The following is a 12,974-nucleotide window of genomic DNA, read 5'->3' on the forward strand; positions in this document are numbered from 1 at the left end:
CAAGGTTCAAATTACTGAAAGTGAAAACTTCAAAGAGTTCATATGTATTTACAATTTCCTTGAATATACAATATAAGGAAACTGCCTCCCTTCAACTCCTGGGATTTTTCTGGATAATGACAATTTCAGCAAAAGACTCTGCTCATGAATTTAGAGTTCTTTACTGTCAGATAGAAGTCTTCTACCACAGAGTAAGTTCAAAACAGAATAAACCTGCCTACATGAAGGGCAAAACATCAGTTCTTTCTACTTTCCATCTACTTGTACATTCTTTCAAGTACCAATTTTTCAACTTTACTAAGCTGCACTAAAGTGGCTGCACTTAGCAGGAGATACTACAATCACAGGGGACTCTACCCAACTTTCTGTTTTCATGGAATGCATCATGGTATTTCCTGGTAAAAACAAGTAATTCCTGAATGTGTATGCGACACATCACGCAAACTTACTATTTCAGCAGCAGATATAATCACATTTTCATGTAAGGAAAGGGCATTTCTGTCCCTAACAAATATGGAATATAGAAAACAACAACAACACCACGCCAACCATAAGCTTCCATAAAAATATAACTTTAATTACTAACATTCTGAATAAGCTATTCTAAGCACAAAGCCAGCATTTTCTCCTGCTTTTACTTCACACTAATATCAAGTTCTAAAAACATTAACCTAACATCTTTTAAGAGTAGTAGGAAAACCAAAGCTATTACTTCTCTTGGAGGTGAGAGGAAATCAGGAAAACAAGAAACTTTTTCCTCTTTCCTCTCTCCTCTTTTAAAACTCTAAGGCAAGAAGCATACACAAAGCAATATCCATATTATCTGGCTGACAACTACAGCAGCTGATTTTCTGTATATTTTCTTGTTAAACTCTTATAATGGATGAACCTATTAACAGTTCTGACATCATTTACTCAGAAATGCACCAAAAATGAAAGGCAAGCCCATCCATCTATTATAATTGTCAGAATAATTATTTGGCTATACTTTGAATATTAATCGATATTCTTTGCAACACTCACTGTTAAAATCAATCTACTTCCTAATATTACAAGCAGAAAAGATAACTTTGGAAACAAGTCTCAAAAACCATTAACCCTGGTCTGCTCAAATAAAAGGATGAGTAGGTTCTGTTGTCTGGTCAGATAGCACTACCAAAGCTCCATAACCCACACCTATTACCTCAAAACTCCGTATTTTGTATACTGAATATTAATTATGTGGAATTAAGAGATATGAACTAGGTAGAAAGAAAAAAAAAACCACTCAAAATTAATCTCTCAAAGTAACAAGCTAGAAGAACACTGCTTCTCACGAATTACTTTTTTTCTAAGATAAACAGGACAGCTCACTTAGCATTGAAGAATGAGATAAAGTTTTTAAACAGCAAATTTTTTCTGGTATTCTATAGCCAAGCCTAATTTCTGTTTAAAACAATGCAGTGATACAACATAGTGCACGACTAGTTCAGTTCTAGAAGATCTAATAGAAGACATATCTAGAAGGAAGTTTAGTCCCTACAACTGAAGAGAAGTAGAAAAATAATTTGCCGAGTTTATCTTGCAATAGAACAAGTAGATATTAAAAAGGCAGGCACATATTTAACATAATTGGCCAACCAGAACCTATTCTACCTACATCTGGTTCAAGAGCAGGCAGTCAACTAGTCCACCTTTCAAGTATGTTATCTGTACCCAATACATTACTAATAGAAAAAAAAAAATGCATCACAAGACAACTCCAAATACCAAATCCTGACAGTTCCAGTCAGAACACTAGGGAAAATGGGCTGCCCAACAAATCCAGCAGTCAAATCCAGACAGGGAAAAAAACCCAACCAACCTATACACCAGCCTTTACCCCCCATCAAATTCAAAACCATCTTCTGAAGCTACTCCTGACATCCTAAAAAATGCTGCTTATGCAAGGTACTTGAACAGAAAAGGACATTACTAATGCAATAATGAAAATCAAGTTGAGTGAGATCACCAACCAGGGCTTCCTCCATAGGTAAGATACATGACTTGTTATTACTAAATCACTAAATACCAATTGTAAAATAGATTTTTTTTTTCTCTCCCTCCTTACCCAACACACTTCAATATTTATTTTGCCACTTCTGTTCATCATTTCCATTTTGTTGGCAGGTAGCGAACAGAACACTTACCTGTGACCAGGATGATAAATGACAGTAGTTATTCCATGGGCATAATGGCTGCTAAAGCTGAAACTATGACTTTCTTGAAAGCCTTGATTTGTTCCAACACTAAGTATGGGAAGAAGAATAACATACTATTTCAGATTTATTTTCTTTATAATGTGTGGAAAGAATTTCTTTGAAATTCACTGTGCCTCCTCAAAGGAAGTCAAAATGCATGCTTACCTTACAAGGTAACTTCTCAGTTCTCCACGATAATTAACAACAAGCAGTTCAGCTGACCATTGGGCACTTGCTTTATATTCTAGAAAAATCAGTCCAGCAATAGCATAACTCAAATCTCCTGGAAAACTTGCTGTCTTTACCCAAAAATGCAGAGACACATTGAGAGAGAAAGGGATTTAGGGAAAAAGAAAAAAAAATATTAAATGCCAAAAGAACTAGGAATTTATTATATTGTATAAAAACATATTAAAAAAATAAAATTTCAGTTTGTATTACTAACAAAATACACTTCCTTTTACCTTCAATTTAAATAAATATTATTATTATAAAGTCTGCAAAGACAATATATTAAGGAAATACACTTGAGCTACCTTCCCAAATTAATTACAAATTAATACAATCTTTTAATATGCAAAATAAAATATATTATGTGGAACAAGCCAATAGCAACTAACTATTCTCATACCAAGAAAACAAAATCCTCATATTGCTCCATCAGCAATATTTCTTGACATATAAGTGACTCTGCATATAAACTGCAGATTTGTAATAGTACTACAAATTTTAATGATATATGCACACATGGTAATTAGGTCATTCTATACTTCCACAATCTGATGTACCTGCAGATCTGCCACAATTCTAACAAAAAGAAAGATGAAGATTCTGCCTAGATACAACAGCGCAAAGAATACACTTTGTGAGTGCTACAAGACTTCAGTTTAACTATAATATAGCCATCATATGATAAACACTTCACTGTAGTACATTTGTGAAAGGTATTCATACTATAAGCCTTTGTACCAAAATAAGCCATGATTAAAAAAGGCTTAAGAGTGGAAACTACCCTTTATCCTTACAAAAAGTTCTGCTACATTCATATTTAATATAAGAGAGCACCTACCGGTGAAATGACCAAAAGCTCGCTACCCATTAGATCAAACACCCTCACTGTTCCAGTGCTTTCAGCATAAGCAAGCAACGTACAATCATGACTCCATGCCACCCTCCTCCACTGAGGGTTAGGATCCTTTGGCACTATGAAAAAGGAAGAAAGTTATTAAAAAGCTGAATATAAATATAGTCCTTTAAACAGAACAAAGTCAACTGCATCAAAAAATGCAGGGCGCTTACCATCATTACAAGCTTATTTCAGAGAAGAAAAAAGAAAAACCCCACACCACCGCCAACACCTGCTGCATCTCCCAAACCCATTAATTTTAACCACCATTTCATTTCAGATTCAGCTTTTATATGTTAATCATTATGAGAAGAAGAGGGGGAGGGAGGGTAATGGAGCTAGTCACAAAGCAAAATCAAGAGATTCTTGCCAGTGCTTTTAAGAAGTTACAACATTTTCTTTAACGTAAACCAACACCACCTTGACATTTTCCAACTATGGATCCAAAGTCATCTTTTGCAGACCTGCAGAAAAAGACTCCGATGGATTTAAATAAGAAAAAATAAAACCACTATTCAATTTTCCAGAATAAACAGAACACTATAAAAATACTCCAAGTGCAAAATTCAAAGGCCTGCATGCATTTAAGTACTTGTTCAAAGAGGCACAGTAGCCTTCACCCTTAGGCAGCTGCAGTAAATAACAATACCATTTTAGAAAACATCCTCCCAACACATAAATAGTAATATCCTTCATTTAGGATGTTCAAAATAGGACAGCAGCATTTCAGAACTTCAGTATGTAACTTCAGAAAAAAAAAAGTCTGTATTCTCTATGCTACAATTTTAGAAACAATGCAAGAATATACTTAATACACTTGAAACACAAGATTTATTTTACAGTCTATAAGCTGACATTTATGGTGTTCACACCACTTCTGATTGAACAATTTTCATACACTTGCTTCTTTTACATATAAATAGAAGGTCTGACCTTCTAGCAAATGGATTTTTGTGAAACAAGTAAACACACTCAATCAAGATCCATTCTACAGCTAAATGTGTTCTTGAGCGGGCAAAGGAGAGCTTGTTGTTAGGGAGCAGAAGAAAAAGGGAAAGCATCAGCCTTTATGGCAATCCACATAACTTGTAAAATAAGGTGAAGTATTATACATGCCAGCTTCTCTACAGAGAAGCAGAATACTAGCTCCTTGCCCCATTTATTAGGAGATAATTTCTAGGGGGAACAGAAAAGCAAAGGTTAGAACGACCATGATTTGGGGTTAGTATTTTAAAGCATCTTCATTAATTTTGCAAAAAGAGATACACAGGTAGACGTTTATATAAAGCTATGTAACATTTATAATTATGGGGGGTTTTGAGAGAGGTTTTGTTGTGGTGGTTTTTTTCAATAGGAAACAGCCAAGGACTAAGAAGAAACAGAAGGTTTCTGCTTTCTAAGTGATAATATGTTTTATGATTATTCCATAGACTACGTTCACAATATATAGCATTAAAAAAAACCCACACACCAGGAAAATCTTTTAAAGTATGATTAGTACATGAATAGAAACAGTGTCTTAGAACTCCACAACTGTAGTCATGAAGTTGTAGATAATACTAAGTTACCTGATTTCTACACATTGGTCTTGAACAACTGCCAACAATTTACCATTGCTGAAAGAGAAAAATACAGGTGTGAAAGTTCATTTGAAGTCCAGTCCAGTCCTTACAAAATGTGCATCAGAGCTCTTTTTAACCTTTCTGTAAGGTTAGATATAAAAAAAAAAAAAAATCAGCACTATAATAAGGTTCCTCTCATATCACCGAAATGTATCTGCCACTCTTTTTTAGTGGCACTAAGAAAACAGAAAAAATGTCTAAAAGCTTGCCGCAGGGAATTTCAGAATCAGATGTTGCTTATGGATAATTTTATAACATAAATATTTAAACCTATGTATTGCGTTTTCTGGAATAAACAACTACCACACTTCAGTAAGTTACATTGCCTCCTTAGGAGCAGACCTCCAGTCTTTGTACCTGACACGCCACATTGCAACTGGCATGCTGTGCATCAAAAGAGATCGTCACTCCCCTCAAAGAATCACCATCTCAACAGCACAGAGCTCTTGCTGAACCAATGATCATATTCAGTAATAATATATAATAAACTAAAACATGTCTTCATGTCATTTAACTATTTTTCTGTATATATCTATGCTTATTTTTAAAAGCCAGTGATCTCACTGATGCTGATCAAGTTACTGCAGAACAGCTGGTTCTAGCCTTGGAACTCACTTCTCTATACATAAAATAGCAGATAAGTCTTGAGGGCAATTTAAAAACAATTTATATTATGTATCCTGCTGATTTAGAGGTCTTTAACTGATCACTTGAGTTTGTCAACTACTGCACTGCAAGCCACTTTGGCTCAGAAGTTAGAGGGACATTCAGACCTGAGTGAGAGATGCATTAAATGAAGGAAAGCAGCATGGAAGTCCCCACAGAGCAGACTGACTTTTCTTTCCCAAGCCTACCTGTGAAAGCCTCCAGTATTTCTCCTGACCAAAAAGAATAACACTATCTTAGCACAGTATTAACTCAGCATTGCTACCAATGGGGATGGTGGGGGGAGGAGAGGAAACATTAATGTCTTCACTCCTGCCAAAAATGAAAAAGCATGTAGGCTGGTTACCTTGCAAGTACTAGGTGCCAGTTGATCTGCTTATTAACTAGACGAACCAGTCCAGTGGGCAGAGAAAACTTTGCAGGGCTGAAATAACAAAAACATTAGACTAAATCAGAACATACCCCTAACAAAAGCAGTACCTGAGATACACATGCCAGATGACTTAGCTTTAAGGCAACCATCAATCACCTGGAAGGTTTTAGTAACTGATCATGAATCAACACTGCACCCTACCAACGAAAAAGGCTAACAACACTCTTGTTTATATTAACAGTACAAAGCCAGATATTAAGGGAACTGACTATTTACTCACCACACTATACTCTGGTCAGCAGCCAGCTGTGTGTGTACGTGTCCATTACAAGAAGAACACCAATAAACTGGAGGGCCAACAACATGCTCAGGGGGACCTGAGCACTCTCCCTACAAGGATATACTGAGGGAATTGTACTTGTTTACAATGGCAAAGAGAAAGCTTCGGGGGACTAAACAGCAGCTCTCTGATATCTAGGAGGTTATCATGAAGATGGAAGCCACTGAAGTGTGTGATGGGAGCACAAGAAGCCGTGATTAACCCTCTGGTGGGCTTAGCAGTGTTAGATTAATGGTTGAACTTGATGATCCTAGAGGTCCTTTCCAACCTAAATAATTCTATGATCCTAAAACAGAGGATGTTCCAAGCTGACATAAGGAAGAGAATTCTCCACCATGAAGACTAGCCAGGCACTGCAACAGGCTGCAGAGAGAGTCTTTGGGATCTCTGTCCTCTAAGGTTTTCAAGACCTAGCTGGACAGAGCCCTAAGAAACCTAGTCTGAATTCAATGTTCTCCCTGCTTTTAGCAGGACTTTAAACTAGAGGCCTCCTGAGCTCCCTCACAACACTTTTATTAAATACATTAAAATAGCAAATAGAATAAATCTTAAAAGTTAAAAATCAGACTTTAAATATGACTACTGGGGGGAGGGGGGGTGGGAAGAAAAATAAGTTAATTCTTTCTGCAACTGAATCCTTACAGCTAGGTTGGTATGATGTTATACAGCCCATAAACACCCCACCCCATCCCCAAGAAAAAAGGAGAGGGAGGAGGCACAAAATAAAGTATGACACCAACAACATAGAAAACAGCACTGTCTGTTGAAATCAAGTATAGTACTGCTTCACAAGGATCACATTAAGTGTCCCTTTCCCTATATATCCCAAAGCCAACAGAATACCCCTAGAAAGGGAGAACTGGTATCTTCAAACCTGCCAAGTGTACCAACAGAGTAGTATAACCATAGAGCTGAAAATTCTCCAAGAGCACCGTATTTACCCCAATATGTTTGAGACCATTTAAGTGCCTTTTGAATCAGAAGTTAAATTTATAAATGGCATGAATGTTGCTCAACTAGTTATCCAGCTTTTTGGATGACAGTTGACATTGTCGCAGGGAAAAAAAAAAATCTGAATTATTACTCAAAGGAAGCAAATTCTGCCACGCCATCATACCTATCACTGAGGCCTAAGGAGGAAAAAAAGAGAAAAAAAACCAAACTAGCTTCACTTGCAATATGTCACCTGGGAGTGGGAAGGCCAAATACATGCTTTGAGAAAGATGCTGTTCCAATTGCAAGTTTACTTAGGCTTCTGATAAAAGTAAAAAGCCAACTTAAACTTATTCTAAGAGAATATTCTAAGCATTGCTTGGACAATACTCTAAACAAGTGTTCAAGTTTACTGTATTTAAAATAACTTTTCATCAAATCAAAAAGCTATAAAAATATTACCAAATAAAAAGATTCAGCACTATTTTCAAACCTACCTGTACCAGACATACCGAAGCAGAAACAATGCAGGACCTACAATGGAAATAAGGCAAAAATTTCATTTCTAGCAGTTTTACAACACTCTCCAGTTCACTGTACACAGAATCTCAGAAATCTCACAAAAGAAAAAGGTATTAACAGAAAAACCCTCTATCTTTGACTAATGAATTCTTACGTTAGAGTAAATATAAATGGCAGATTAAAAGAATATTGCTACACTTTTCTGGAAATTCTAAGAGAAATTCCTACTGTGTGAAAATGCAATTCAGTTACTGCATAAACCAAGTGTTGAATATAATCTGAATTTAAAGCTTCCTTAACAAATAGCCCAATGCAAGAGCTGGTAGAGAAAAAAAGCTCGACATTTTGCAAAAAGCAACACAGCTTCTAAACTTCTTAGATGTAAGGTTTAGAAGTTTTTCCCAAGCTAACAGAGACAAGAAAGCTCACCAAAATAACAATATCAATAATCAGAAAACGTCTTCCTGAAAGCACATCCTGCACTCTATTTCCATTACACCAGCCACCCTAAAGTACAGAAATTGTAAATTTTGCAAGCAATCCACACACCATTCTTACCAGTCACAAACATAAGAACAAGTCATATTTACCTGTAATTGCTCTACTGATGATAAATGATGCACCATGTTTTCTGTTGCCTCTTGGCTGCAATTACAACAATAATGGTCAAACACTATGTTACACATTTTAACTTAAATACAACATTCCTACGCATATTCACTGACTAAATTTAAAGTTGTTTGCTAGCCTGCAAGTTCCTTATGTATTTTCTATTACTCACAACTTCATATAGTGAGTAATTTAACTGCATAAGCTAGAACACGCTATAGAACCAGATCTTTTAAGTGCCAAAATGCAATAAACCAAACATACTACATACTGTCTATTGATTCAGCTTTGCCTTGACCTTTGGGAAGTAACAATAGATAATGATTTCTGATGATGTTCTCCTGTGAGGTATTATAAATCATTCTTTCTATGCCAAACAAATACCAGATTGATCTGTAATGTCCAGAAGTCAAAGCAATTGGTGTTCAATGTATTACACTAATATGTAACTGCTAAGCTACATAATAAAGACTGTCCATTAAAGTTTCAGAAATACTAAGAAAAGCAAAGAACTTCTGAAGAAAAATTCATTTTATGTCAATCTGTACTAAGTAACACAGCCACTCAGATCAGCACCTCTACTCTGTATCATCTCACATAGCCCTTCCAGCACTCCTGCTCTACTTAAGACAGAGGTGAACAACTACACTCACTATATAAATGAAAGCACTCTCCAACAACAGAAAAAAAGAAATAGAAAACATAGCATGTATATTCTTACCTATATGAAAGGGCAAAATTATTTGCCAATAAAAAAAGTAAGAAAAAGGGATTAAACTGAGAAGACAATAAAGATGAGCAGTAAGGAAGGCATCACACACAAATCTTCAAAATAAGCAGTCATGCTTATACTTTTCTAGTGAAAATATTAGAGCACCATAAACTGAGCATTAGAGTACGTAATGAATGAATTTCCTCCTCCCTTCAGTATAGAATACATACAGCAGATCATTACTTGTTAACTGAAATATTCAGACCTCTGAACCCAATTTATAGAACAGCAACATTCCAGAGTATGTCTATATTTAAAAAAAAAAAAAAAAAAAATGTGGACTCCTTGTTTTGGCTGGAACAGAATTAATTTTCTTCTTAGTAGCTGGTACAGTGCTGTGTTTTGGATTTAGTCTGAGAATAGTGTTGACAGCAATAACAAAACCACCCATGTGTTAAGCAGTACTTACTCTCAGTCAAGGACTTTTCAGTTTCCCATGTGCTGCCAGTGAGCAGGTAAACAAGAAGCCAAGAGGCAGCAGGGCCAGGACAGCTGACCCAAACTAGCCAAAGGGATATTCCATACCGTAGAACATTATGCTCAGTATATAAACTGAGGGGAGTTGGCCGGGAGCTGCCAGTCACTGCTCAGGGACTAGCTGGGCATTGGTCAGTGAGTGGTGAGCAGTTGTGTTGTGCATCTCTTTTTCTTCTGGGGTTTGCTGCTCTCTCTCCCTCTCCTCTTCATTACAATTATTATTGCTATTGTTGCTATTATTATTATTTCAATTAATAAACTGTTCTTATGTCAAGCCACACTTTTTACCTTTTTCTAATCCTCCTCCCTATCCTGGAGGGGGAAGGGGAGAGTGAGCAAGCAGCCATCTGATACTTAGTTGCCAGCTAGGGTTAAACCACAACAGCTCCCAAATTTAAGTTACTGAAGTAAAGATTAGAAGTTCTATATGCAAAGTTTGCAGTACAGAAACAGCCTTTCAAGTAATCAGGCTGTCATCTCCGAACATGTAAGAAGCCAACACAGCTGTACTAATAGATAGTGTTCCAATTCAGGCTGATCAACCAGGCAATAACCAGGCATTACAGTAAAATAAGTGAGAGTATAAATTATTTCTTACAGCTATCATAATACCCCAGGGAAAGCTGCAACTTCTTAGGGAGGTTAACAGCAGAGCCTCTTAATCCAAAACCCTTAACAAAAGTTCTCAGCAAAAATATTTCCAAAAATGACTTATACCTACTTAATTTTTTTTTTAAATATTGTTAGGGTCCACTCCTGAGCCTAAACTACAGGCTCCTATTCTACAAGTTAAACCCTTCACAAAGCTGATTTACTATTACACTCTGAAGACCTGAATTTTATTTTTCATCATTTATTCCTAGCACCTCAGCAACAGCAGTAGCTACTAGATCTGCTGTATTTCTTTTTTAATTCATTCCCATTAGGGAAAACAACTTCAAAGTCTCCTTCACTAGAGCATACCAGTAATAAAACCTAACTAACTTCCTCGCTGATAAGACACCCACTTAGTTTTGTATTTTGTTGCACACACAGCAAGGTTATAGGGGGCAGGGGGTGTTGCAGAAATCTCAGAATATGAGATGGCAATGAAAAATGCTCACAGAATCAAGTGATACATTTGATACATTTCAGAAGACAGACAGTACTTGTCTACTGGAGAAAAGTTCAGCCTGCCTGTATTTCCACAAATGATTCCTTAAGTCCTCCCCTGCAACCACTGCCTCCTTCACTATTTTCATTGATCAACTACTGTCTTGATTCCTTTTATTCTCATTATATGTTTCAGGGTTCCCAAACAGTACATTAGATACAATCACATCACTACGTTGAACACAGACTGCTTGATTTCCACACCACTCTTGTCTGGCCTTGTTAGTTCCTTGCATGTGTCCTTTACAAATAACTGTTATTTCCACCCACCCAACCACCTAAAAAAAAAAAAAAAAAAAAAAAAAAAAAAATCAATCAAACAAACAAAACCCATAAACCTTATTGGGAAATACAATACAGGTGAATAAGAATACTAACAAGAACTAAAAGTAAAGCTAATTTGGGGTTCCAACTTAAGAAATCCATACCAGTTTTATCAGTGTCTTGAATTTAACCTGACTTTACATGTTCATCACAGGGCTCGTCCTCCAACAGACATAATTACAGTCGTTAAGTGCTCAGCACTGTGCAATTAAAAATGCATCATCCCAAATGAGATAACAGAAAATTAAAACAAAGTCAATAGAGCCCTGTGAAAAGTCTGTTCTAAGGCCTTGTTTTGTATCCTAGGTGACTGTGTAGGAAGACACTTAATTCATTTCCCATTGCAGCAGTCAACTTCCTTTTTCCCTTCCTGCTGTTCCTCACCTCAACCATTCCAAACCATTCAGTTCTACAAGAAGTAATGCAGGGAGTGTTCTGTGACTTCTTCTGAAAAGTGTGACTAAACCAGGATTTAAAGAGACATGTTCCAAAAGGAAAGTCACAATCACCTAAATAATATCATTGCTAAAGCAACCTTAAGGTAAAACCAGAATCATACTGAGAAAATAATTTGTTTGCCTATTATGTCTGTGTAAAATCAATTTTCCACTAAAATTGTAAAAAGAGTATCAGAAGTGACCTTGGCTACTGACAGTTCTCAGGAATGTAAATCCAAACAAATTACATAGCATAACATTTTCAGCCTTCCTATTTCTGCCATTGAAGATGGGAATTATCTTGAAAATAAAGTAAATGGGCAAGAAATACAAAGTTTAAAATACCCTGTACCATTTGCTGAAGTTCACAAGCAGAATTCTACAATGCATAGAAATTCTATCAGAGCAGATGAGGATCCCAAGACCGTGGTTCCACAATTACTTTATATCAGCATACCCACACGCTGCCACTGAAGGGAGGTCTCACACTTCACTCAGCTTTGACTGAAACATTATTCACCCCACTTGGTACATGAGCACTAGGATGACCACTCAAGAAAAGGAAACGAAACAACATGATTGTTTCTCAGACTAATTGGGTTTTAATCAACTAACCATACAACTTCCATACTAATGGCAGCTGAAGAGAAGGGATACTTGTCAGAAGTGTGCCCCCTTTACATAGTTGGTAGAACCAGTCTCATGCCAGCACACCGAAGTCCTCACAGTTTACAGACATATAAATTGCTTTCATATGTTGCTAGAAACAAACACAATTTACCATCTCTCACAAGCCAGTTAAATAAAAATAGGTGTATCTGTCTACTCACCTATCTGAATAATCTATAAAGTTAGCAATTGGTTACACCACAGTAATATTTTCCAAACACCCATACCTGTTACTGCAACTGAGGACTTACGGATCAAGCGAAACAAACAAAATCACTTTCTGATAAACAAAAACATATTTTTATGAGAATGGCTTTCGTAATTATAATAGGCACATTCTTCCACCTGTAATTTTTTACATCTTCTCTGTTCAGATGTTCTCATAAAGCATAAAACTTTGTTAAAATACATCCATAAAGTACTTTTAGTGGGAAATGCATTAACAGCAGCAGCGGACTTGCAAGTTCCTACAAGAAAACCATATTGCTTGCATATTCCATGTCCAAATCAGACAAGAGCAGACACAGAGGCAGCTAGTTCAGCGTATCACAGGATAAAAGACCAAAAAGCAAAGATGAAAGAGCTTTTTAGCTTTTCCACTGACCCATAAAGAAGAGCAGACAGAAGCAAACAAAAATTTTAATACAAGAATGAGATTTTCTCATCTTTTCAGCTTTGGCATCAGTTTGTGTGCCTTGTGGATACACTGTGATACAGTTCTCCCTTTTAACCC

General features: G+C 36.4%; 1 protein-coding gene across 1 annotated transcript in view; it reads right to left on the reverse strand.

The window, feature by feature from the left end:
• The window catches only part of NBAS (NBAS subunit of NRZ tethering complex), a 186,875-nt gene that overhangs the window by 169,968 nt on the left and 3,933 nt on the right, over positions 1–12,974 (reverse strand). Inside the window, exons 2-9 of the mRNA XM_080390504.1 lie at positions 8,392–8,446; positions 7,777–7,813; positions 5,980–6,057; positions 4,914–4,961; positions 3,766–3,809; positions 3,289–3,422; positions 2,385–2,518; positions 2,169–2,267 (exon numbers count right to left, since the gene is read on the reverse strand). Coding sequence (XP_080246630.1) covers positions 2,169–2,267; positions 2,385–2,518; positions 3,289–3,422; positions 3,766–3,809; positions 4,914–4,961; positions 5,980–6,057; positions 7,777–7,813; positions 8,392–8,446 — 629 coding nt within the window. The remainder of the gene's footprint in view (positions 1–2,168; positions 2,268–2,384; positions 2,519–3,288; positions 3,423–3,765; positions 3,810–4,913; positions 4,962–5,979; positions 6,058–7,776; positions 7,814–8,391; positions 8,447–12,974) is intronic.

Source organism: Falco punctatus (genome assembly GCF_963210335.1).
Source record: "Falco punctatus genome assembly, chromosome: 5".
Classification (NCBI taxonomy): Eukaryota; Metazoa; Chordata; class Aves; order Falconiformes; family Falconidae; genus Falco; species Falco punctatus.